Source organism: Lipotes vexillifer, unplaced genomic scaffold, assembly GCF_000442215.2.
Source record: "Lipotes vexillifer unplaced genomic scaffold, Lipotes_vexillifer_v1.1 scaffold457, whole genome shotgun sequence".
Taxonomy (NCBI): Eukaryota; Metazoa; Chordata; class Mammalia; order Artiodactyla; family Lipotidae; genus Lipotes; species Lipotes vexillifer.
The window spans coordinates 464,421-488,368 of NW_006781006.1; the positions used below are offsets into that span (position 1 = coordinate 464,421).

The following is a 23,948-nucleotide window of genomic DNA, read 5'->3' on the forward strand; positions in this document are numbered from 1 at the left end:
TGAATTGGAAGAATCCGAGATGTGGTTTCTCTGAACCTGCAGCAGGTGAATCGCAATTCGTTCAGGTTCCAGTGGAGGCAGATTCACTGCAAAGTTAGTGACACTTAACGTTTTTGAGTCCCCTTTCACTTGGCCTCTTCCAAGCCTCTGGGAGGTAGCCTAGCATTGGGGCCATATGGCATTTGCTTTTTTAAAAGTCAAATTTCAAGAGTAAGAGCTTTTTATATTATTTTTTCTTCAAAAGGACCTCTACAATTTTGAACCCCAAATGGAGGGCCCCACAAAACTTGGATGAATCAGGAACAAAGGAAGAAAATCAGAGCATTTTTGGGAACCTTGCAATATCAAAACGGGTGCTGGGCAGGAGAGTGGATGCCTTTGGTACCTGTCCCAGCCCTTGTGCTGAGGATCAAGAAGTGGTCCCTAGGGCTTCCCTGGTGGTGCAGTGGTTGAGAGTCCGCCTGCCAATGCAGGGGACATGGGTTCGAGTCCTGGTCTGGGAAGGTCCCACATGCCGCGGAGCAACTGGGCCCGTGAGCCACAACTACTGAGCTTGCGTGTCTGGAGACTGTGCTCTGCAACAAAAGAGGCCGTGATAGTGAGAGGCCTGCGCATCGCGATGAAGAGTGGCCCCTGCTTGCCACAATTAGAGAAAGCCCTCCCACAGAAACGAAGACCCAACACAGCAAAAATAAATAAATAAATAAATTAAAAAAAAATGCCAGGGAATCCTAAAGACCTTCTAATTGGGAATAAAGAGAACTTAAAAAAAAATTAAAAAATTAAAATTAAAATTTAAAAAAAAAAAAAAAAAAAAAAGTGGTCCCTAGTCATCGCCTTCAAAGGAAAGCCGTCCTAAGAAACTTGAAAACAAGGTATTTTCTGATTAACACTCCAGAGGGGCTCTGCCAATTTCCACCGCTGGTGGAAGTTTAAGAGGAAAAAAAAAGTAAGCAAGACAGCCCTCCGAAATGCCGGGGTGCGGGCCCAATGCACACAGGTAAAAGCACAGGCTGAAGACATAGAGGCAGGTCTATCACGCCTTCAGGGAAATGCAAATTTAAATAACAACAAGATACCACTAAATACCTATTAGATGGCCAAAATCCAGAACACCGACACCACCAAATGCTGGCAAGGATGTGGAGCAACAGGAACTCTCATTCTCTGTTGGTGGGAATGCAAAATGGTACAGACACTTTGGGAGCCAGTTTGGTGGTTTCTTACAAAACTGAATACACTCTTACCATATGATCTAGCAACTGCACTGCTTGGTATTTACCCAAAGGAGTTGAAAATGCATGCCTACACAAAAAACCTGCACACAAATGTTTATAGCAGCTTTATTCATAATCGCCAAAACTTGGAAGCAACCAAGATGTCCTCTGGTAAGTGAGTGGATAAACAAACTGGTCCATCGAGACAACAGAATATTATTCAGCACTAAAAATAAATAAGCATGAAGGAATCTTAAATGCATATTACCAAGTGAAAGGAGCCAATCTCAGAAGGCTACATACTGAATGATTCCAACTATATGACATTCTGGAAAAGGCAGAACTATGGAGACGGTAGAAAGGTCAGTTGTTGCCTGAAATTCTGGGGTGGGGGGGGCAGGGATGAATAGGCAGAGCACAAAGGATTTTTAGGACAATGAAAATACTCTGTATGTTACTAAAACGGTAGATATTTGTCAATTATACATCTGTCTGAACCCATACAGTGTACAATACCAAGCGTGAACTGTAAGGTAAACTGTGGACTCTGGGTGATAAGGATGCATCAATGCAGGTTATCAACTGTAACAAATGTCCCACTCTGGTGGCGGATATGACAATGGGGGATGCTCTGCATGAGTAGGGGCAGGGGGTATGAGAGAACTCTCTGTATAGTCCGCTCAATTTTTCAGTGAACCAAAAACTCCTCTTAAAAGAAAAACTCTTTAAAGATAAAGAGGGGGAATTCCCTGGTGGTCCAGTGGTTAGGACTCCAGGCTTCCACTGCAGGACTGCAGGGGACATGGGTTTGACCCCTGGTCGGGGAACTAAGATCCCACATGCTGCACAGCCTGGCTAAATAAATAAACAAACAAGTAAATAAATGTCATGAGATGGACGATGGTACCATTTAAAAAAATAAAGAGTGGAGACAGCAGGACTTAACTGCAGACCCAACTGCAGGACAACGTGCAGCTGGGCCGGAGGACTCCATGCAGGATCCCCGTGGAACCAGAGGGAAGTGGAACAGCCGCCCACACCTCGTGTCTATCCTGGAAGGGGTGGTCCTTGGCCTCTGTCCCACAGCCCCACTCACTCACGTGCTCATTCAGAGCATTTACTGAGCACTTGCTCTGGCCTGGGTGTTGGGGGTGAACACTGCTAGGAACCTGGGCTGAGTCCAGGAGACCTGAGACAGAACTGCCACTCAGAGCTGGACACAGCACACAGGGAAGGAGCACGTCCATGCACACCAGGGATCAGGGGACTTTCACAGAGCACAGTGTCTGAGCTGAGATTTTTCAGGACGGTGAAACTTACCAGGCAGAGTGCCAGGGGCAGACGTTCCAGGCGTGTCACAGATGCTGTGGAGCCTGAAAATGTGGTGTACTTGATGGGCCATGGAGATGGTGGGCGGGGGTCCCATAGTGCTATCAGTGCGGGGTGGAGGGCACGAGGGGGTGCAGGGAGTGAGCAGGAGCTGATGCTGGACACACGGCTGAGTCGGACCTTGCTGATCCGTGAGATGCCAAGGAGTGTGGGCTCAAGCCCGCAACTCCTTGCTCATCAGGTACCAGCCCCACTGCTTCTCTCTGTAAGGCCTCTCCAGTCTGTCCTCCAATAAGGATCTCATGAGGGACGGATCAGATGATCCAGGGAAAGCACCAAGCACGGTGTCCAGCACATAGTTAGCGTTAGTTTTTACTATTAATTATTTTGCCACGCAGGGCAAAAACACTACCTGCCAGTCACATTAGCGTCTCAACAGAAGAGCAGTTGGGTGATGCCAACACACTAAATATCAAGAAATTTATTTGGAAAAACTAAACATTCTTTTACCCTCTCTCAGTCTGAGCAGCTGCTCATTAAAGGATTTTTTTTTAAACAAGATACAACTAACTGTTTGCAATGATTTTTTAGACGAGATCGGGTGCATTCAGGGTGGTATGGCTGTGGTGCAATGATTTTTTAAAAACCAAGGGTCAGAATAGGACAGGTGGGAAAGGTTGAGGCAATGAGTCCAGTGTATGATGTGGCCTTCTGTTTTTGTCCTTGGGCCACTCTATTATACCCATCTGGGGTAGATTTCACGGCACTGGCCATCTCTGCAGCAGCGTACCAGAAGGTGTATGTATGCCCTTGTTCTAAACTAAAATGGCAGTTCTGCTGTTCACGGCAATGTTATCTGAAAAGCCAGTGGCAATACAAGTTGATTTACAGGCCAGCAATCACATTTCGGAGCATTCATTACTCAAGGACTCCAATTTTCTCATTTCCCTTTATAATTTTAACTTACAAACCTTAGTCTAAATATAAGCCTGGCTGTATTAGTCAGCGTTCTCCAGAGAAACAGAACCAACAGGAGAGATACACACACACACACACACACACAAACACACACACACACACACACACACACACACACACACACACGTCTATACATACGAGGAGAGCTATTATAGGAATTGTCTTTCACAGCTATGGAGGCCTAGAAGTCCCACAACCTGCTGTCTGCAAGCTGGAGAACCAAGAAAGCGGGCGCTGTGATTCAGTCCAAGTCCAAAGGCTTAACTGTGTGTGCGTAGTGGGGCAAAGGGGGAGTTTAAGTCCTAGTCTGAGTTTTGAAAGCTGAGAACCAGGGGCAACAACGTCCAAGAGGAGAACAGGGATGTCTCAGATCAAGCGGAGAGAGAACAGACGCACCCTTCCTCTGCATTTTTGTTCTATTCAGGCCCTCAGTAGATTGGACGAGCCCTGCCCACACTGGGGAGGGCGATCTGCTTTACTCTGTCTACTGACTCAAATGCCAATCTCTTTCGGAGACACCCTCACCGACACATCCGGAAATAATGCTTTACTAGCTGTCTGGACATCCCTTAGTCCAGTCAAGTTGACCCATAAAATTACCCATCAGTTGACGTGTACATATTCTATGGCCATCACCGCCGGGCTTATCTTCACCTTCTCTTGAAATTACTTAGATGTACATACACAGAACCTTCTGGCAGAGACATGATTTTGAGGAATGGATCTGCAGCTGAGGTTATCCTGACAGTCAAAACGTACACGACATCCACTCAGAGATTTCTGAGAACCTTGGCCCTCTCCTCTGGCCCTACGTGCGGTCTGGCTAGTCCCATGCTGAAGCTGAGCCTGGCATTTTGTGAATCAAATGTGGTCCAAAGAGAATGACAGGAAGACATGAAGGCGAGCGTGGGAGTGAACAGGTGCTTGTAAGCCTATATATTTCTGTGGGTGGACACGCCTGTGATCTCAAGCATCATGTTCTCACGCACCCTCCTCTGCTGTCAGCACACTTCCTGACCACACGAAGAAAAACACAAACCCATCAATTTTAACAGATGGCTCTGGCAGACTTGGGCTGTTCTCACAGTAGCTTGGGACCCTGGGTGTTTTTGCAGCTTTCACCCATCATTTTGAACTGGGACGAGGTTGGGTTTAAGGGTAAAAAGGCTGAAGACCGGCACAATGATCTCAGGTACTGGACTCTGTGGTCAGAGAAGGGCAGCAGGCATTCACCTGGTGACCAGCGGCTCCTTCCTGCCTCAGAGGAGCAAGCAGCTGCTTCTGCCCTGCGTGTGAAGTCTAAGCCTGGCGCTGACCCACCCCAGGAATGAAAATTCAAACCCGGCCGCCGTTTGGTCTTCAGGATGTTTGCAGCTGTCTTCACTGTTTGCAGCAGCGGTGCAAGTTCCCAGTGAGTGAGCAGACCTTGACTGCTAAGAGGGACAGGAAGAGAATTTCAAAACATCTTACAGAAAAAAAACCTCCTCCTGGAAAGTCAAAATTGGGGGTGGGGTTTGCTAAGTGACAACACCAGGGGTTGGTTTGTAGCAGAGCGAGCAGATCGGCAGGCTGATGACTGTGGGGGTGTCACTGTCACTGTCACCTGTAGTCCTATCCCTCTCTGTGAAGAGAGGCATTTCAATCCTGGGCCAATGAGTCATCAGAAAATGCTATTTCTCATTTTGGAAAAAAACACTCTAACCCAGTGGGATATTTCACTGTTATCTGTTCTCCTTAGAAATATGGTGATGGTGGCAGGGGGGAACACAGGCCCTTAGAAATTAAAGCCATATGGATACCATATTTAAAGAAAAAAAAACACAAAACACAACAACCCAGGCCGTTACATTATTGCTGACCATAGGAATTCAGTATTTATAATTTACATTCTTTCCCATACTTTGCTGTTTTCAGAAGTGAAAAGCAGAGGTTTATGGCCTAGCCGGATCGTAAATCAGATTCCTGGGGGTAGAGGGAGCTGCTACGGGCAGGAGGAATTGCCCTCTGACAGTTTGCAGAATGCACCAAAACATCAGGAAAGGAACCCAAATGGAGAGAGATGGGACCCTGCTTCAAGAAGCGTGAGACACCAGTTATTCCTTCCACCAAGCGTGCAACCAGCTGAAATCACACCAAGGATCAACATCTGCAGTGGCCTGGAGGTTTGGCCATCGCTATAAAGCGAGCACCAGGGGTAGGGGAGGCAAAGGCATGGGCGCCCCCAGGGGCTCCTCATAAGCCATTTGTTGAGGCTGTCTGGGAGCAGGGCAGGGGGACAGATGGAGGCTCGGGTCCAGTAATGGGGCTTAAGACATGTGCCCAAGAATTAAGACAAGGAGCCTGGAGCCGGAGAGAGAGCATAAGGCTCTGGGTTGATCTGACGCCCCCTAGTGGCTGTATACTCTTGGGTCAAGTACTCAAGCCTCAAGACCCAGGAAAACAGGGATTAACAGCAAACTCACAGGACTGAAGAACACACATATGTCACAGGTGTGTATGTGTGTGTGTGTGTGTGTGTGTGTGTGTGTGTCGGGGGGGGGTCACAGGGACCCCCTTCCCCTGGAATTAGAAGTGCTGCTCTGGCACTTGGCTCTCCAGCAAAGCCAGCTGAGTGCTACGGTGGCCACTAGGGAGACTCGGGGGAAGGAGGGGTTTCCAAGAGCCCCATCCAGAGGTCTCGCGAAGGATCCCAGTCCTTCAAATGCCTTTGGAAGATTTGTTAGCGGTGGCCCTAGTGAACTCATCCCTTTGCTCTTGGCCTGGATTTCATACAGTCTAAGAGAAGGTAGGGGATTGTCAACATTTTGAAACCTGGGGATCTTCATAAGCCTTTCCCATGTTGCATCCATAAAATACCTAATCAGCCCGTGAATATGTAGTTGGATTGATGAGACTGAGTCAGGCAAGTGGGAACAAGAAGGTTTACAGTCCAGATTTTCCAGTATGGATTGTAACATAAATCCTGCCTGCAATTTGACACTGTAATTAAGGCTATAATATGTATACTTCAGACACGAGAATGCAATAGTTTAGGTCTTTGGTCTCAGGTTTACCTACTTTTCTTTTAAAGGCAAACAAACCTTATTTCCTGTGTTGTAAAGCCACATGAGTCCCCTTTACTCAGCGTCCAGAACACTGGTATCTGAGGCCCTGGGGAGACCGTGTGAAGGGACAGGAGGCCAGGCACATCGGAGAAAACCTTCCTGCCATTTGGGGCATATGGGTGCCCACAACTTGCACGCCCTTGGAGAATGTTTTCAGAGCATTCCAATAACAAAACAAGCAAACAAAATTAACACCTGGGGCACAGGAGATTCAAGCATGAGCCCAGAATGGCTAAGGAGGTTGGGTGGTTGGTTGCCATCAGCTGGGAAAGCAAAACTCTCAGGCAAATTCTATTTTCTGAATGATGTTTCTGTCCTCACTGGGTTTATGAGAAGGGGATGGAAGAAAGGTAACGTCAAGGTAGACAAAATTGCAGATGAATTTCTCAAAGGGATTAAAGGCGATCTTTAGTAAACATAGGCGACAAGGAAAATATTACATTTCAGCATTCCCACACACTAGAAAAACAAAAACCAAAAATATACACATCCAACTATTTTCCCCCTTCTTTGGTAGACATTAATAAATAATTCCTCTAAATTCACAGAAGACGGCAAAATAAAAAGGCTGTAGGTATTTATTGCATCAAAGGTAATATCAGAGTAAAATTTAAAAATTGTGTAACCTTCACCTGTGATAGTCCTAGCATCAGGTTTAGAATAAAATGTGATAAAGTGAAATGCTGTGAAAATCTATTATGGGCTAGCAACCAGACTCTGAAGCCCATTGGTCGTAGTCATTACTAATGCTGAAGCTCACAAAGAACCAAATCTCAAATATAACCCTTGCAATGCACATGCACAATGAAGGCAAGAGATGCACCTGTAATGAAACACTGATGAACAGAAGTCTTGGTTCTCCTCACGTCTTGATTTCAATCATAAAAGTGGGAAATACATTGAGGATTTGCAACTACCTACCTGGGGGATACCTGGTTTTCAAAGCAATAAGAACTCTGTAAGTGAAGCCCACCTGGCGAACACGCGGGTAACACTAAGCATAATGAAAAGAGCACAGAGCACACAAATTAATCCCCCCTGTTTAAAGTGCTCACTTCCTCTGGTTTCCAATGGTTAAATTTTTTCTTTTCCACCCTGCATTTAGCTCTCCCTGTAAGGGCCTGACTAACTGCACTATTATCAACAAATAAGGCAACCCAAGGGTCCAATTCCAAAGGGAGACCCCTGACAAAAAGAGGTATCACTTAGAGATGATGCAGAGCGGCTTCAGAGGGGAGACCAATAGGGCTGAACCTGATGTATTTGGTAAAGGATTTTATTTCTCCTAGGTGAGTACTTTACTCATGAGCTCACTACAGAAGCAGTCATGGTGAAAATAAGACTGGCATTTATAGGATGTCTTTTATCATCAAAATGCTTAAAACAGGTCAATGAAGTGTCCTAGCATTGCTATGGGAGCAGTTTGGCCAAGGCTTTTACAAATGGTGAAAACAGACACAAGAAAAGCAGGGAAAGGCCATGGAAAGACCAAGAATGACAAAAAAGAAAAAGTACTCAACACTCCATGCCATGCTACGTACAGAGAAATATACGTAAAGAATTCTTCGCGTATTATGTCCAAAACAATGGTGCCTTTTAAGAGGGCAGTTTGCAAATGGTAAATGTGAGATCACTTGCAATCAAGTCGTTTCTGATACTAAATGACAACTCTGATTAAAGGCGATCTTTAGTAAACATAGGTGACAAGGAAAATTTTACATTTCATCAATGTGAAGCCCATTTGCATAGAAATGAGTGGAAAAAGTAGACCAAACCCAGCAGCACAGTTTCTAGGAGGAATGGCAGCCGTGGATCTGGCTGGTCAATGAAAGCACTAGTTTTGGAAACACTGTAGTCAAGAGCTCTTACTGAAAGGGAAAAAAAAAAGATTAAACTCAAAGAAAGGACACGGAAAGCAGCTGAGGACTTTCCCGGCCGTTCCGTGCAAAGCCACTGAGGAAAGACTGTCTCACATGCACTCCGCTTTCACGTGACCCAAGGAAATCCAAGTCATCGCAGGTGGGCAGGTGCCTCCCCTAGGCCGGCCTTGGAGAAGGAAACGTCTTCTTCAGCTGCACCCGGCTATTGATCAGAGGAGGGTTAAAGCGCCAGAAAATGAACTTGGAGACACTCAGGGAGGTGGCCCAGCACGAGGAAGTGGAGTTGAGGCCGACGACGTACACGGTGTCCGTGATGCACAGAAGTGCTCGGAGACGCAAAACGAAACAAACTCACCTACTTTCAAAGTCAAACAAATTTTACATTGTACCTCTGTTTAAGAAAGGCCTGCCTGATGGGTGATAAAAGAGCACGTGGGTCTATGGGACAAGCACCTCTTTGCCTCTCAGGACTATCACGGGAAGGATGGGGCCGGCACAACCCGGCGCACCAGCCCGGTGACTGGCGACACTTCTCTGCTGGCAACCAGCACAGCAGGTGATCCTCGCTTTGCGTGACTCATTTAACCCCTTCACCCTGGGATTCTTTTGCAGGAAAAGAAAAACATGACACTTCTATGGGTAAAGACTTCCTTAAAGGGGGAAAAGACATCGAAACCTTTGTGCTCTGTGAAATGAGGGAACAAAAGGGTTGCTTTCAGCAAGTTTTTATCTGTAGGAAAATCAACTGGGTACCGGCCACTTGCCAGAGAAAAAAATCCAGCTTGGTTGATGTAACCATTACCCTAGTAAGAAAACAATGACTATCTTGTTCATTTCCTATTGATCACTTGGGAAGGTTAGGAAAAGGGACATATATGTGTCTGTAAGCCCTCTAAAGTACAGATTTTCTTCTCTTTTCTTCTCACTACGTAAAACACATACACATTCTTATTATCCTAAAGTCACTTGAAAAATACGGTGATTGCTTACAAATAGTGGAAAATACCAATAAGAGGCAAAGAAATGAGCACTTTACAGAGACAGAATTTGATGGGCTTTAACGTGAACCGTTTTATTTAAAACAGGGATCCATCAGAGGTGGTGAAACTGTCAGGGTCAATGTTCTAGAGCATGGCACGGATGGATGAAAGGGAATACTCACCAGCACCTCACACGGGACTAAAAGACAATGTCAGCAACACACCATGGAAGGAAAACAAACAAAATGGAAAAGGCACCTGGCGGGGAGGGGCTGCGGTGAGCACTGCCTCTCGGCAGGTCCACGCCTGTGCACTGTGGGTAAGTCTGGACAAGCGACATTGGAAAGGGAACAAGCAGGTTCCGATCTGAAGCCCAGGATCCTACGTGGGTAGCTAACCTTTCCTCAGCCTGGTTTCCACCCACCGCTGTGTAGTTTCAGGTCCTAAAAAGGGGAGAAGGCTGCTAAAGTGTAACACAAACTCTCCCCCCACTTTTTTCTCTAGAAAAAAAAGAGAAACCTCCCCCGATTCAACTTCAGCGGTGGCTTCTGAAGGCTTGTAAGCATCCTGACATAAAAGTAAGAAACAACAAAATAAAAGACAGGTAAGTGGCCTGGACTTAAACCAGTCAGTCAAACGGAAAGGCAGATTCAGAAAAATAAAACCTGGTGACCAGTCCGGCAACTGTCTGGTTGGTGCCCTGCCTGAGTGAAGATGTTTAAACTGCATCCACAACACGCGCAAGCACAGAACTATTTCTGGCAACTGAGTAAATAGCTACCCTCTCCTTTGAGCACTGTCCTGCTACCGGTGACCACGTGCCAAGTTACAAGAGACGCCCGAGTGGCGAAGGACCCCCGGCAATGGTCTGCCCCGTGTGGCCGGGTCTGTGGGCAACAAGACTTATGCTCTCAAATAATGACCCCTCCCAGCCCCCACTCCTTCCCGTTCACGCTATGCGTTTCGACCTCCCCCCAGGGAGGTCCAGCCGATTCCGTCCCCTCCCAGTTTGAGGCACTCCCTGGAACATCTTTGATTAACCAGGGTCTTTCATTTCTTTCCAACTCCGTTGGTGACTTTTGACTTGGAATGTCGATTCCTTCTTCTGGAAGAATGGCTCTCGCTGTTGCCTGGATGCTTGGGTGGGCCATCTTCAGAACCTGGCCAAAGGAATCGGGACACACCGTCACCGTGGGCTGTGGGCTCCCGGCTTGGGGCTTCTGAAGCCTCTGATTCTGGTTCTCCCTGTCCGGGCCGCCCCACCGCTCCTCCACTGGTCCTTGTGCGCCATCTAGTGGCCTCGTTAATGAATCAAGGCACAGAAGCCCCGGCACTGAGCTAGCACAGCTGGGGCCAGGGTGTGCAAGCCATGGCTCCACAAAGACAGGAGCGTCCTGAGGATGTTTGCTTTCACACCGTAGGGCGGATCGTGGTCATGGTGATGGGGACCAGAAGTGAGAGCACAAATAACATCGAAGCACAAAGGAGGGACAATTAAAACAAACCACATGGGTGTCGAGTCTACCTTAGCAATCAAAGAACGCATCAACTAGGTGTCCACACCTCGACCTGCTACACACCATTGTTTCTAAATCCCTAAACTGGAATGGATTCTTGACTTGGCAAAAATCAAAGATATTACATGCCCTCAATGGTTTGATCTGGAAGCCACCTTTACAAATCTGCTGCTCATGACAGGCAGCCCCGGAGCCATACACTGAAGATGCCACATGCCCTCAAGAAGCTCACAGTCTGCAGGGACGGTGTCGTCTCTCACGTTCTATCATTTGTGTGGGAGCTTAGAGAAAGACGTCTACATTGGCCGAGTGCTGGGCAATCAGCAGGCATCAGCCAGGTGGAGGGTGGAGCCAGGGCAGTGGTGGGGTGAGAGTGGGCATTCCGGGTAGGGGCGTGTAAGGCCTGGAAGGTCATCGGAATTTTCTGGCATTAGGCTGGCTCTGCCCTCTGGCTGAGAATGTGGAAAACCTCTGGCTTAGCAGCTAAGCCAAAAGGTTCTCTGCTCCAGGGCTCAGATTTTTTTTTTTAAACTGTCTACCTTTCATTTAAATATATCTCTACCATTGCTTGTTTCTTTTAGTCTTTTCAGTAGAGAACCCGGAATTGCCACGGGCTGATCTCTAGGATGGTTCTGAATAAGGGAGCCCAGGGGAACCCCTGTGCCTACCTCCATCAGCATTCCATAATAGGTTGCTGATTCAGGAGAAATCATCTCAGGGTGACCAGCACTCGGTAGTGTTTTCCCCAGGGACAGCTGTGATGAGCTTCACCCCAAAAGAACTCAGGAGAGCAACTGCCTCAGCAGTGCTTTCCCCTCCCTTGTCCCCGCTTCTCTGAGCAATTCTGTGGGTTAAAATTCATGGTCTCTGACATTCAGTTCTCTTCCTTCAGTCAAGCCCACAATCAGCTCATAACTGACATGGAATTACTATCCAGTGGAGCCTCCTCTGGGTCATTGTTCTACAAGTCAAATTCTTTAAGATAACCAGGTGGCCCCAAATCTTTCCAAAATGCTCCTTGGAGAGGGGCCAGTGGGAGATCCCTGACTACACTGTTGAGATCCCTCTCATGCTGGCCTATCTCTTGAATGAACACGATTAAGTCGATCTACCTCTTTGGAAAGGTTTCTCCTCCTGGCACACAACTCTTCCTAATGCTTTTCACTCACGATGAAAGCCAAGAGGAGGAACATCCCCATCAGGATGCTTGAGACAGTGGGATCTTGTTACGTTTTCCTGTCTCAGAAAAGGCAGAACCACGTGGCACCTCTTCTTACGAAGCAAGTTTCTTGGGCAGAACCTGTGAGCACTTTGCATGTTTCTTAATAACAGGAGACATGCGATGAGTAGGTTTGAGACCCTTCAGGGCATATATATCTCAACATTCAGAAGATAAATACTGATGCTAAATCCCTTTACTGGGCCTTGGGAGGGAGAGGACCCAGGAGAGTTTTTAACAATGAGCAAGACAGAGATACCTTTTGTACCTTTCCCGTGAGGCCAGGAGATGTCAGGGCTGTAGGTGCCATCTTCACACTCTGAGTAGGTCTAGGGAGAGAGGCAGGCTTAGTGGTGGAATTTCAAGTGCTCCCGGGAGGAGGGGGGCCAGCAAACAAGCGAGGCTACTCAACCCTGGCCTCTCCCGGGCTGGGGATCCCCACCAGCAAGTGCAGGATCACCTCACGCTTATGCTCTCAGCTATAAGATCAAGGCTATATCCCAGGTGATGCAGATTACATCTTCTAGGAAGCACCTTTAGCTCCTTAGACTAAAAGTATGAATAAAGGATGAAAGCTGTTACTTTTACTTAAAAAAATAATTACTGTTGACAAGACTGCTACAGCATTTTAAGCCCACTCACATCTATCCTCTGCCTTAATCTTCATCTACTATGAAGTGGGCAGGGCAGGAGTTTCCAGATGGGAGCCCCAGGCTGGGATACAGGAAGAGGCCTGGACAGAGTGAAAGACCTAGCTTTTCAAAATCTGCTCTGGGGCTTGCCGTGCAATTTTCAAAAAAAGATATACGTATAAAATAATTAAGCTTTAACCCCCTTAAGAAATGAGGACAAAAGTCCTGACCTATTGAATAGGGCAGTCACAAGCAAGGACGGCAACTGATAGGAAGTGAATTCTGAACTGGCTACGTTTTTAAAGCAGGGAGGCTGACACCCGGCTCTCACTGTGCTGTACATGCCACATCCTCACGTGAATGTGCTCTGGGCTAAAGCGCCAAGCAAGACGTGGTTAGTTTAAATAAAAGGCCATCTCCACCTTCCCTTCCATACCTTTTCTCGGTGACCACAGTGCTCTGCATACCAAACCATGCCGTACAGACACAGGAAGGTAGTGAAAGCCTGGAAGAGAAAAACAAGCACAAAACCATTTTATAAGTGAGGGTGCACAAAAAAATTCCATTTCCTGGAACGTCAGCGTTTCGGTGGGAATTCATACACGATGGCTCAATGCATTTCTGCCTTCTCTCCCGGGATGCCGGTTACAGAACGGCTGGATGCGGCAGAGGTGAACCCCGGGGGGCAGCACCCCTAAAGCTTTTGGCAAGAAGAGTTCCGATGAGGCCACAGTTACCACTGTGACTCCACTGTCAGAGTGAAGATCATTTCTAGATGTGGGATCAGGTGGGATGCATTTTCTGAACAGCTCTGCAGGTTCTGCCTAAGAGGACGTACAGGACTCTACATTGTATTTCTTCTTTTACTTTTTGGCCTGATTTTCACAGCCTATCCTCTGCACCCTGCCGCCCATCATTGGAAAGAGTTAAAAGGACTTAGCTTGGGCTTCCCTGGTGGCGCAGTGGTTGAGAGTCCGCCTGCCGATGCAGGGGACATGGGTTCGTGCCCCAGTCCGGGAGGATCCCGCATGCCGCGGAGCGGCTGGGCCCGTGAGCCATGGCCACTGAGCCTGCGCGTCCGGAGCCTGTGCTCCACAATGGGAGAGGCCACAACGGTGAGAGGCCCGCGTACCGCAAAAAAAAAAAAAAAAAAAAGACTTAGCTTGTCAGCTTCTGAGGGGAAGAGGATTTCTGAATGAAAAAGCAGTTTCATTCAGTCTGGGGTCACAGTGGTGCCGGAGGGCACTGAGGACACACACCCACGTGTAGGTGGCAGACCCCAGCGGGACACCGCTGCCCTGGGCTTGGCGCTGCTTTTTAGTCTCAGTGGCTGGCTCTGACCCCAGTTCTGGTTGCTTTTGTTTTTCTCAGCTAAGTAGATAGGAAACTAAAGCGAAAATAAAAATGTCTTGTGAGCCCTGGTGTGAAAAGAGAAGGGCGTGGTCCACGGGTACCCAGAGGCCAGGATCACCTCCGCTTCCCCCCGACTGTGCCCCACTGGCCCCCCTGCACCCTAAATTATACTCTAATTTAAGGAAAAAAATAGCACCTAAGAATCCAAAGTTTAAAAATGTGTCAAAAAACTACAAGTCGGGGAAAACTTCCTGGCTGTCTGGACTAAGCAGTGTGTTGGGCCAGGTCCTCCAGCCAGGCCTCCCCTTCCCCTCGCGACTGTAAGTGAATCACCAAAACCCAACCATACCAGACTGCCCGTCCTGCCATGACATTTCTTCAGAATTCCTTGATTTAGGAACCCATTGACAGTGAATTCTCCTCAAGGATTCCTAACCTCCATCTCTTCCACTGCATTTCCTCTTGGGGACCTGTCACCTTGACCCAGTCATGGGAACAGCTGTGAAATCATGATGGACTCTTCCCTTCTTGAATAATTTTAATTCTTTCTAAGAATCATAACTTTAGATCTAGAGGCATTGCCTCAGAGATCGTTAATTTCAATTCCCCTCATTTCACAGCAGAGGAACGAAGGCTCAGAGAGGCGACTGCCTTCTCAAAGACACACAGCTAGAGTGTGGCAAGACTGAAGCCAGAACACAGGTCTCTTTATACCGCTGGATCACATTTCAGGGATGGCTATCGAGATAAATACTGATTTTATGTCTACACATCTTTATATCTCTATTGATCTGTCCACTCATCCATTCCTGGAGGAAGCAAAGCATCATGGGAAAAGCCAGTCCCATCCCATCCCTCTGCACAGCCCACAGCCTGGAGGGTAGAGCCAAGACTGCAGGGAAGGCCGGGCTGTGCGTTCTCATCACCGCAGCTTGTAGTCCAGCCCTGGCCCAGTTCCTCAGGTCAGTGACGTTCGCTGAGTGTCTGCTGGGCGCACAGAGTCACCTTAAGTCTCAAGAAAGAAAGGAGTCCAAGCGCTCCAGCTGGCCATTCTCCTCCTACGTCAGTGAAGTGGGAATAGCGGCATGGTGGAGGTAACATGAACTATGAGAAGACCCACTAGTTCACTTTATATTAAATCCATATGCAAACTGGTATAAATTAGGAATTTTTGTGAAAAAGCTCATATCCCCCCCATCAAAAAATTAGGCAATGAATGAATATATTAAAATTAGAGAATGAAAACTACTTCTAATCTTTAACATATCCCAGTACTTGCTCAGATTTCTAATATACAACCACCACGAAATGTACGATTTTCACGGCATGGCAAGAGTGCGAGGACTAGAGCATCTGCAGTGTGTAGACCTATGTATATGTCAGCTCCTTGACAAAGAGCAGAACAGGTCGGCCTAGGTTTCACAGGGAGGGCAGGGAGGACAGGTTCCACCTCCGTGGACCAGTCAGTGGCTGTGCGGGTCAGGGGTGGGGTGGCGGACCGGGGCACGAACCCGTATCCCCTGCATCGGCAGGGGGGGGGGGGGGGCGGTGCGCGGCTAGACCATGGGAGCAGTCAGGGCTGGGCTGGCTGTCACCGTGCATCCGGCCCACCAGAGGGCAGGCGTGTGGGGCTCTTCCTCTTCCTCCCCCGGCTTCCTCCCTTCCCCTGGGAGGGCAGGAGAGCAGCTGGGGCTGCTCTAGCAGCAGACAGCTAGCTGGGCAGAGCTGGCTTTGCAGCGGGGCAGGCAAACACTGGCAGGTGCTGGGAGACAGATGCTTATCATCACGATCGCCACGCAAAGGGCCTGCCGCAGCTGCCAAGTTTACCACTTCACCTGGGTACAAGAGGCCCCTTTTACACACCTGTCCCAGGAGACAAAAGCTTGTAATTTATGGGTTTGCAATCACACCTGTGGAAATCTAGGCACGTACCCACTTAAAATGTCAAGGCCTGGATTTAAAATGACAGTTGTACGGATTTTGTTTAAATAAAAGGAAGAAAAAAAGGAAAAACGTGAGGGCTGAGAGCCAAGGCAGCACACACACCCTGGTGTGGCTCCCACGCTATGGTTAAGGTGTGCTCAAATTCACCCAGACTGATCAGACAACTGGTGCTGGGGGCAGCTTATTAACCAGCATATGGGAGCTTTGCTTCCACACTGATCTCAAATTCTGTGTACGTTCTCTTACCAGGCAAGGCGAATAATTGGGGGCTTTGTTTCTCTTAGTGTGGAGGCCTGGTGTAACTCAACGCCCTCTTACTCAATAATGTTTGCCTCACTCCTAAGATTGAGACCAGTCTTGATCTCTAATAAAGGCCATGGTTATAAAAATGTGCCAGGACCTTATTTCCACTCTTTTTCTCTAACTGGTATATGTGCAAGGCAGTGAGGACCCCTAATCATCCCAGCCAAAGGCCTCTTTTCAGGCCAGGTCCCCCTCCATGGCATTCATCACTGCTAACATTAACTGGGGGATTCTGCTTATCTTCAAAGTCCTCTTTCCTGTGGCTGTCTCTTGCCTTTGGCCTGGCCTCTAAGATGTGGCCGCTCCCCAGACGCCATTCTCAGCCAGCTTCTCCTTCCCACACTATGTTCCCTGACTCTTACCGACCCAACGGCTCCGACCGTACCCTACACACAGGTGCCTCCCACCTCTTTCACCTCCAGCGCCAACTGAGTCTTTCCAGTGCTGCTGGACAGACCAGAATTTCCAATGACACAAGACACCTTCACCTGTAAAATCTAAGGGTCCCTCACACCTAACTCATCTCCTTTCGAGGGGCTTCTCTGATATCCTCCAACCTGTTACTAGCACCAAAAGCCACCAGTGGCACAAACAGGAAAGCCTGGAGTTGCCCTCCCCAGCTCTCAGAAGGGGACAGCGTCTATCGAGTTGGGCTCTGTAGCTCTCAGATCCAGCCCTTTCTCTGCATCTTCAATGCTGCTGCCTTGGATAGGTTCTCACTGAGGTCCCTCCAACACCCTCAGGCTCAGCCCTTCTCCAATCCACCCCCCCCCCCAACATACTCTCCCACCCTCCAGCTGCCCCGTGAGACAGTCTTTCCTCTGAAAAACCTTCGAATCTCCAACCAAGACACACAGAGCCCATCCTACGCAGACGACCCCCTCCGCCTCCAACTCGCTTTCATTCTTGCTTCCCAAACAGGTCGCTGTCCTCTTGTGACGCTGGCACTGGCATGGCTTCGAGTCTTTGGACGTGCTTGTCTCTCAACCTGCCTCTGTGTGTCCCGGTCTTTGTCCCTTGACCTCAGTCCTTTCTCCTCCCTGTGTGTGCCGAGTGTTTCCTGTGCATCAGGCACTGTGCTAGTGTCCGTGGGGACAAAAGGACAACGGAAACTCATTCTTTGTGAGCAGGAAGTGCCATGTGGAGGAGACAGATATAAATACCCCAAATTACATCACACTGGGGCTAGAACTAAAAGAAACATGTACCAAATGCGACTGGTCCCCCGAGGAGGGGTTGTTTAGTCTGCCTCACAGGTGAGAGCGTATTTCATGCAGGACACGGATTTAAGTTTGGTCTTGGCATTAAGGTTCACCAGGTAGAGAACGCAGGGAAAAGCACTCAGATGGGGCAGAGGAAGCCTCCTGGGTGAAGGCAAGACGAGTCGGGAAGGATGGTGCGTTGAGGTAACTAGGAATAGTTTGGCAGAGCCCAAGTACAGGGCACAGGGGGTGGGGGTGGTGAACGATCCAGAGAATGACGGCCCTAAACACACAAGCAGGACTTCCTATTTCGGCTGGTAGGTCTGTGGTGGGGATGCGGCTTCCTTCTTGCTGTTTCTGTCTACACAGAGGGGCTTCCCTGGTATAACACTCCTGCTCTCCCTCACCCCTCGCCCCTTCCCCAGGGCGGTGAGTATCTTAACGGACTAGGGAATAACAGATAAGGGAACTGGGCGTCTCCCGTCTTTCCCTCTGGGTGCGAGGCCACCAGCGCAATGTGGGGGGCCTGCTTCCTGGGGGCTGCAGAGGAAGCGTGTCTGCTGCTGGGGTTCACTATTCCGAAGCCCCTTGTTGGCACGCACCTGAAGCTGATACCGAAAAATGTGGACTCCCAGTAGTAAAGCTGCCGTTCTGTCTCCATAGCCTTTGTCCATCCTGACTATCTCTAATTGCTCTGAACCTGGTGGGGGGAAATGCTGTACGGTTAGGCCCTCTAGGCCCCAACGATAGGGAAAATGATTCTACGCAGGGCAAAGGGGCTCCGATCGGAATTCTGGAAGATCACTCTGGCAGCAGCGTAGGGTATTGAGGTGAAGGGCAGAATGGAGAAAATGGGTGTCTAGAGGGCAGAGGCAGTGGGAACAGAGAGGAGGGGATGGAGCTGGGCCACCCGGGTGAATGAATAGAGCCGGAGGGCTGACTTGGGGGCCACCTGGGTCTTAGGCTGGGGCACCTGAGGGATGGGGGAGCCGTTCACTGTGATCCTTTGTGATCCTGAGCACACATCACCTCCAGGAGCTTCACCCCAGCTTGTCTGCTGCTCTCTCTAGGGCTCCTCTAGCTCCGTGCACACACATCTTTCTTTTTTTTTTTTTTGCACACCTTTATTGGTGTATAATTGCTTTACAATGGTGTACTAGTTTCTGCCTTATAACAAAGTGAATCAGCTATACATATACATATAACCACATATCTCGTCCCTCTTGCATCTCCCTCCCACCCTCACTATCTCACCCCTCCAGGTGGTCACAAAGCATGGAGCTGATCTCCCTGTGCTATGCTTCTGCTTCCCACTAGCTATCCATTTCACATTTGGTAGTGTATATATGTCCATGCCACTCTCTCACTTCATCCCTGTGTACCCTTTCCCCTCCCCAAGTCCTCAAGTCTGTTCTCTACGACTGCATATTTATTCCCTGTCACTAAGTTCATAATTCCGCTTTTTTAAATTCCACATATACGTGTTAGCATATGGTGTTTGTTTTTCTCTTTCTGACTTACCTCACGCTATATGACAGATTCTAGGCCCATCTACCTTGCTACAACCCAAACATCTTTTATGATGTTTGTAATATAAGTAGTTTGCATGTGTTATTCCCACGTGGACTTGGAGATCCTCCAAAGAGTGACACCCATGGAGGGGGAGCAGGAAATCTCCAGCCAGACTATCTGGGTTTGAGCCCTGGCTCTGCCACATGCTACCTGTGTGACCTTAGGTAAGTTAGTGAACTTCTCTGTGCCTTTATCTATAAAAGAGGGATAACCTCCCCTCAAAGTGTAAAGATCAAATATGCAATTCATGAAAAGTGCTTCAAACAGTGTCTGGCACCTAGTAAGCATGAATAAATCTTCACTATCACCTACCTGTGTGGCTCCAGCACCAGGGCAGCTCTAACAAGAACGTGGCAACATGACAGACTTATAAGGGACTATGCTAAGTGATACAGAGACTGAGAAAAGGGTCATGTCCTCAAAATAAGTTACCGTCACACAGACACCAAGGCAGATCAAAGCTCACCAACGTAAGAAGGTATATGCTAAGTGTCTAATCAGTAAAACAGAGCGAATGTCTGTAAAACTTAGAGAGAGACTGGAGGAGCCCCACTGGTTGGGTGACCAGAGACCGCTCCTTGGACACGCCCCTGGGGAGACCTTTCTGGCTGCTGATGCCCCAGGGGGAGGCCCACAGTGGGCCGTTGTGAGGAGGGCCTTTGGCCCATGCCCCAGGAGTCCCGCCTGCCTCAACCTCCCTGTGGTCCCAGCGGCGCCAGGTGAGGGCTGCACCCACACCTGCCCACCGCCATGGGTCACGCTACAATTCACAGAGCTGGGGTGCCCACGCCAGACAGAAATGTGAGGAGCGCATGGTGAGATCTCCTGGCCCATCTGACACACTGCCCCAACCAATCCTTATATCTAGTCACACTGCAACAGAAAAATACATCTGAGTTAATTCCGGAGCCTGAGTACAAAGGAGATCATTATTCCCTTTCATTGTTCAAGATAAAACAGGACAGAACAGGCTCAAGGTGCCCTGGCACAGTTAGGATTTCTAGCAAGTGACCCTAAAACTAGACACCACAAAAGGCAATAAGAAACACTTTAAAAATACAGAGTTTAGGGTCTTCCCTGGTGGCACAGTGGTTGAGAGTCCGCCTGCCGATGCAGGGGACCAGGGGTTTGTGCCCCGGTCTGGGAAGATCCCACATGCCGCAGAGCGGCTGGGCCTGTGAGCCATGGCCGCTGAGCCTGCGCGTCCGGAGCCTGTGCTCCGCAACGGGAGAGGGCACAACAGTGAGAGGCCCGCGTACCGCAAAAAAAAAAAAAAAATACAGAGTTTAGTCTTGCTCCCCGCCCCCACCAATTAGACCTGAATCTGATTAAGCCTCTACATCCAGCTACCGATTTACAGAAAGTACAGAGGACAAAGAAATCTGTTAAGTTACAGTAAGGATGGAGTCAGTAAAACCAGACTGAGGGAAAATCTAGAAGACAAAAGAGCTTGTTTCTTCAATGTAAAGGAGAGAGCTAGAGACAGAGGGAAAACTGTAGATTAAAAGAGACCTTTTATTAAAAGGCATGCCAGCCAATTGCAATCAGTGGATGTTGATTCAAATAAACTGCTAAAAAATACAAAATGTAAGGAAACATTAGAAATGTGAACTTTGATTAGCTATTTGACAGTATGAAGGAATTAATTCTTTTTCAGGTTTGATAACGGTACGGTGGTTGCACCAACCTAAAAGCATTCTTATCTTCTTTAGAGATACGTCCTGAAATAGTAAAGTGGGTCTGCTTCAAAGTAACCCAGGGTTGGGGACAGTGAGTATGGAATATAAGGACATAAGACTGGCCATGGGTTGATAATTGTTGAAACTGGATGACGGGTGCATGAGGGGTGAGCGACCCCTATCTACTTCCACATATGTTTGAAATTTTCTATGATCATTTAAAAAATAAAAAGCCTAAGTTAATTTTCTGGACCAAGAAAGTAAAAGGGAAGAATCTTAAATGTAAAATAAGACTTTTCCCCAAAGTAACAAAGCAAATTAAGAAGCACAATCACAGAATTTTAAGCTAGGCAAGATCTTGCTTCATTTGAAAGAGGAGGGAAAAGTCCCAGGACAACGGAGCTGGAGGCCCCCAGGGCTCTTCCCTTCCGAGAGGAAAACACACCCTTCACAGGCTTATAAAGTCGGCCTGCGGGGAAGAAACTGTATGGTCTGATTACCTCCAAAAAACACCTCACATGGCCTATAAACAACAGTCTGTCATTTTGTACATAAACCCTTGGACAGTAATACATATGTTACGGGGCACTGTAACTATCCTTACCCCCTCACGGCAGGCCTGACATTTTCAGCAAGTGTAGATGAATTCTCATAAGCGAAATAAATGAGAGTATGATGCACCTGCTGAGGGCATTTGACCAGAACCTGCAAAGGTGAGCAATTTTAGGTGCCACGTGGTCCTATGTATTTATTCTTGAACTTCAGACTAGTGGCCAATCTTGCGATACTACAGCAGAACGTCCTGTCTATAAATTTCTAAGAAACCTTGGTACACAAGAGTGTTTTGTTTTGTTTTGTTTTAGAAGACACCATGGGGACTTTAACTAACACTTTTGGGTAAAAAAGTAATGACTTACCACACAAAGAAGCCAAAGCACAACATAGAGTATTTGGGTCTTAGAGAAGAGATCTTGTCCAAATTTTATGCAGACAATAGCTTCCAGGAAACCAATGACCCTGTTAGACAGAACAAGAGGTTAAATACGAATTCATCTTATCAGAGCATTATGCATTACCAGAAATATGCATAATTCCATCAAAAAGTTCAAGTGGTCATAAGATTTCTGCCCCAAACACTGGAAGCAGGTCCCCTACAAAATGACACTGTGATTTCTTCAGGAATAATATATATTATTATATATACATACACATTTAGATTTAATTAAAAGTTTATTGTACTGTTACTCCTCTCTTCTTTTCTGCAGACTGTTTTTTTTAGAGCAGTTTTAGGTTCATAGCAAAATTGAGGGGAAGGTACAGAGTCCCTATACCCTCTGCCCCGACACATGCACAGCTGCCCCCGCTGTCAACATGTGTCACAAGTGATGAACCTGCGTTGACACATCACCCAAAGTTCATAGGTTATGTCAGAATTCACGCTTGGTGATGTACATTCTGTGGGTTTGGACAGATGTAAAATGACATGTGTCCACCATTAGAGGGTCATACCGAATGGTTTCACTGCCCTGAAAACCCTCTGTGCTCTGCCTCTTCATCCCTCTATCCCTCCCCAGAAATAATCAAATATTCTTTACATCTTCCTTCCTCACAGACTACAATCTCAGCTCGTACGTCTTCATGGCTGGAGGTTGCCTGGTATCATCTAAGTCGGAGCTTATCACAACGGGTGGACAGTCACCCCCTTGGCTGGAGCCCTTGCAGGGCCAGGGAACCTACTACCTCTGTGGGCAGCTGCCTCTGCTGCTCAGTTTCTTTAGCTGTTGGGAAGTCGTTCCTTGTCTCAGGCTGGTACCTGCCTCCTTCCACCCCTGGTCCTAACTCTGCCCTCCGCAGTCATATAGGGGAGTGTGAGCCTTCCAGGTGAGTCTTTCAGTAACTTGAAGGCAGCAATCACATTCCCTCCCCGTCATCTTAGAATTTCCAGATTTAATATGCTCCAGTTCTGCTGATGATAAAAACCCTTTATCCTCTGCATCTGTAAGCAATTTTGCTAAATCCAAAAACGTTGGAAAAAATAACTTCCATGTTCTCCTCTTTAATTAAAACATTAGAGAAAAAAACCAATCTTGTATAATACAACTTCATCTATGAATATTAAAATCAGACCTTTATTAAGGTTCAGAGCTTGAAGGTAAGAACGGATGAGGTGAGGGTAACATAGCCGGTCACGTGATCCCAAAGACTGCCCAGGAATAGCGATTTCAGATAAGCCCACCTTAGGTGTGCCTCGTTCACAACGGAGTCTGGAGGGACTGGTCTTGTTGCACAGATAGTCTCTAAAAAGGCAGGAAGGGGCCCAGAAGGGCCCCGGTCCCCTCCCTACTGGCAGACACAGAGGTCACTGCCATGGTCAAATGGATGGACGGCTCTAAACAACGGAATGCCCAGAGTCAGAACCACCTGTGCAAAGCACAAAGTCTCCTGGACACGTCTCTAAAGAATCTGGAGCTGTCTTGGCCCACAGCCCCAACGAAACAAGGTTAGGAGTGGTCGCCTGAATCTTTACAGAGCACCCCTTCTTCCTCCCCAGCTCCCCGCCACAACAAAGCCTGGCACGTTGGAGAGCAGGGCTGAGGTCGACTGTCACACTGAAGTCGAGGCCGCGAGCCGACACTAGAAGTCAGTGACGCAGCGAGGGCAAGGGCGCCTCCCGGCGGACACACAGAGCATGTGCAACCTCTTGCTGGGACACACAGAGCATGTGCAACCTCTTGCTGGGTCTTGCTGGGATGCAGAAGGACTGCACCAGAAACTGTTAAGCCCTGGAAAGAAGTGTGCCTACCTGCCCTTAACCAGACAGAACACCCAGAGCTTACTGTGAGAGGTTTCTGGGTATTCAAGCCGACTGAGGCAGCTTTCAAGAGCTTGGAGACCAGCAGACTAGAGCTGTTTCTCCAACTTCTGTGATCTGAGACCCACGGCAGGAAGCCTATTTTTCACTGTGGCCCAGTACACACACACACACACATACACACACACACACACACACACACACACACACACGACTGAAACAAAAGT

At 48.0% G+C, this 23,948-nt stretch overlaps 1 protein-coding gene across 1 annotated transcript in view; it reads right to left on the reverse strand.

The window, feature by feature from the left end:
* Window positions 1-9,554: 9,554 nt before the first annotated feature.
* Window positions 9,555-23,948, reverse strand: part of PTDSS1 (phosphatidylserine synthase 1) — a 68,032-nt gene continuing 53,638 nt past the window's right edge. The window contains exons 10-13 of the mRNA XM_007454422.1: window positions 21,827-21,926; window positions 13,293-13,361; window positions 12,484-12,553; window positions 9,555-10,648 (exon numbers count right to left, since the gene is read on the reverse strand). Of these exons, the coding sequence (XP_007454484.1) occupies window positions 10,539-10,648; window positions 12,484-12,553; window positions 13,293-13,361; window positions 21,827-21,926 (349 nt within the window). The 3' untranslated portion in view covers window positions 9,555-10,538. The remainder of the gene's footprint in view (window positions 10,649-12,483; window positions 12,554-13,292; window positions 13,362-21,826; window positions 21,927-23,948) is intronic.